Source organism: Anas platyrhynchos, chromosome 9 (assembly GCF_047663525.1).
Source record: "Anas platyrhynchos isolate ZD024472 breed Pekin duck chromosome 9, IASCAAS_PekinDuck_T2T, whole genome shotgun sequence".
Lineage (NCBI taxonomy): Eukaryota > Metazoa > Chordata > Aves > Anseriformes > Anatidae > Anas > Anas platyrhynchos.
The window spans coordinates 14,908,939-14,911,994 of NC_092595.1; the positions used below are offsets into that span (position 1 = coordinate 14,908,939).

The 3,056-nt window shown below is 67.3% G+C and overlaps 1 protein-coding gene across 1 annotated transcript; it reads right to left on the bottom strand.

Moving 5' to 3' along the window:
• Positions 1 to 523: 523 nt before the first annotated feature.
• LOC113844434 (PHD finger protein 7-like) lies at positions 524 to 2,846 on the bottom strand. Its single transcript, XM_072042542.1, has 7 exons — positions 2,801 to 2,846; positions 1,943 to 2,111; positions 1,666 to 1,828; positions 1,472 to 1,578; positions 1,121 to 1,231; positions 792 to 916; positions 524 to 657 (listed from the first exon to the last, which is right to left on the bottom strand). Exons 1-7 carry the CDS (start codon positions 2,844 to 2,846, stop codon positions 563 to 565), a joined length of 816 nt encoding a protein of 271 aa, XP_071898643.1. The 3' UTR covers positions 524 to 562.
• Positions 2,847 to 3,056: the final 210 nt, after the last annotated feature.

The following is a 3,056-nucleotide window of genomic DNA, read 5'->3' on the forward strand; positions in this document are numbered from 1 at the left end:
CCCCACTGATCACCTCCTTGAGGTCCTCTCCGTGAAGGACGCCCGCAAGTGCACAGCCTGACCCTGTCTGGCAGCGGGACACCAGGATGGATCTTCTGTCCCCAGGCCGGGATCAGGGCTGTGGCCGACTGTAGGGGCTGTGGCGCTGGGGCAGCACCCTGCCACGGCCGGCTCTCCTCTCGGGTGGTGAGGGAGAGGAGCTGGGAGCTGCAAGGGGAGGCAGGAAGGTCAGCGGATATGCCCACCCTGCCTGGCCTGCAGAGGGCACGGAGGGCTCTGCCACCCCGAGCCTGAGCACCCCATGTCCCTTACCAGTGCCGGGGCCAGCGCAGCCAGCGCACTCCCACTGCTGGGTGGTGTCCCCAAGGCCGGAGCAGCGGCGGTGGGTCCCGCTGGCGGCACAGGAGAAGCAGAGCAAGGGCCCGAAGTGCCTGTCCCTGTGGAAGGGAGACTCCCCGTGTGAGCAGGACGCTGCTTGGGTGCATGGTGTCCCTGCGGGCTGGCAGAGGGAAGGGCCTCCTACCTGGATGCAGCCCCGGTGGAACCAGGCGTGCCTGCAGGCTCAGGGCTGTGGCCGGCTGTAGGGGCTGTGGCGCTGGGGCAGCACCCTGCCACGGCCGGCTCTCCTCTCCGGTGGTGAGGGAGAGGAGCTGGGAGCTGCAAGGGGAGGCAGGAAGGTCAGCAGATCTGCCCACCCTGCCTGGCCTGCAGAGGCCCCAGCTTTGCGGTCCTTCCCTGAGAGGGCATGGAGGGCTCTGCCGCCCCGAGCCTGAGCGCGCCGTGCCCCTTACCAGTGCCAGTGCCCGGGCCAGCGCAGCCAGCGCACTCCCACTGCTGGGTGGTGTCCGCAAGGCCGGAGCAGCGGCGGTGGGTCCCGCTGGCGGCACAGGAGGAGCAGAGCAGGAGCTGCCAGGGCCTGGGGAAGAAGTTGTGCTGGTGAGCACGCAGAGCCCAGCAGGCAGTGGCGCCACAAAGGCCCCCAGGGCTCCAGAACCATTGCTCATGGCGCCCCAGCAGAGGGGAAGGTGCCTGGGCAGAGCCCCAGCAGCCACTGCACGGCTTGCTGGAGATGTGGCTCACAGCCCCCAGCAGCCGGGGAGCTGCTGCTGTGGATGCTCACCCTTCCTCTTGCCACTGCTCCCGGCCTCCCCTGTACAGGCACTGCCTGGCATCGCAGCGGCCATGCAGCTGTGGCAGTGCCAGCTCCTCCTCCTGCTCCCAAGCCGGCTTTCTTCAAGAGAAAGTAGGAAAGAAAGGTCACGAGCTCATGGGGCACTCAGCAAGTGTCAGTGCTGATGCTGGGACAGGGCTCAGGGGCATCCCTGGCAGCAGGCCAGCGTCCTCCTGTCCCCCAGGCAGGCAGCCCCTTTTGTTGGGGACAGTCTGCCTGGAGGGATTAGGGCCTGGGGCTGTGCCCTCTCCTGCCTTGAGTGGGGTGGGAAGGAAGGAAGGAAGGAAGGAAGGAACGCACTTGTTGGGCACGCAGATTCCCATCTGAAGCATCTCAGGGACAAAGCGCTCCCAGTCCCGGCAGTGGGGGCACGCAAAGTGCCTGAGGCCCGTCCGAAGCGCCTGTCCCTGTGGAAGAGAGACTCCCCGTGTGAGCAGGACGCCGCTGCGGGCGCATGGTGTCCCTGCGGGCTGGCAGAGGGAAGGGCCTCCTACCTGGATGCAGCCCCGGTGGAACCAGGCGTGCTTGCAGGAGGGGCACACCATGGTGGTGTAGGACAGGCTGTCCTCCACCACCTCCATGCAGATGATGCACGTGGTGTGCCCCTCCTGCAGTGTCTCCACGGTCTGCTGCGGGCGGTGCTCCCAGCAGAAGGAGCTGCGTGAGGACGGAAGAGTTGAGTGAGGCCAGGGACCACACATGCCACACCGGGGACTCTGCCTGCAGGGCGCAGGCTGAGGGGGCTGCAGCCCAAGCTAGGGCAGCTCGTACCTGTACTTCCCAAAGAACTGCGAGATGCAGCCCCGCTGGGAGCTGCAGGGAAGGTGGAAGCGGCGCGAGCACCGCTTCTGCCGGCAGGCGACGGTGGCCCCCTTCTTGCGGCAGACGCAGCAGCGCTGCAAAGAGCACAGCAGCCCCGTCAGGGACGTGGCCGGGGCCACTGGGACTTGCCCAGAGCTTGTCCAGAGCCTCGAGGATTTCTTTGCCAGGGCTTGGGCTCAGCTGCCACAAGCCTCGTCTGCTCCAAAAAAGCCCTCACCTTGCGAGCTGCCCGACCCGCTACCCGCCTGATATCCGCGCAGCGGAATCCCAAGATTCCTTCCCCTTCAGGGCCTCGCTGGTACAGGCCCTGGGCTGGATACTGGAAGACAGCAAAGCCCCGCAGCTGCTCAGGGCAAGGACATAGGGACCATGGTGGGGAGGCTGTGCTGGCAGCGCAGCAGGAGGAGGTGACAGCCAGCGAGCAGCGCGCTGGGGATGACACAGTCCTGTGGGCTCCAGGTGCCAGGCAAGGGGTCGGGGAAAGGCGCGGGCAGCCGCGGGGAGCTCACCAGGCAGTGCACGTGGGCGCAGACCCCGTCCACCTTCAACATCGGCCCGCAGCCATCCAAGCTGGTGTCCGAGCAGTGGCACAGCACGCACTCTGGGGGAGGCAGGGCGGCAGCCATGGATGAGAGCATCCCCCCACTGAGCACCTGGCAGGCGTCCCCGAGGGACGCCCGCAAGGGCCTGCTCGGGGGCTCCTGGCAGGGCGTCCCCGGGTGTCCACAGCCCAAGCGGCTCTGCACAGCCCCAGGGGGTGCTCAGGGCCCTCCACCTCCAGGGAGCTGCTGGGGCATCTGCTCTCACCGTCCTCCTGTGCCTCAGGGGCCTTCTCCTCCTCTCCAGCAGCCATGCTGCGCAGCAACTCCTCGCCTCGCCTGGCCTCGCCTCGCTGCCAGGAGCTGCTGCCTCCACGCCTGGCGCTCACTAGAGACGCAAAGTCCCTCACAGCCTCGCCTGTGTCACTGGTGTCGTTGTGATCCCTCCGTGTCACTAGGAGACCACGGAATGGTGGATGATGCGGCAGGGCCCAGGAGCTCCCCCAGCCTCACAGACACCCCCT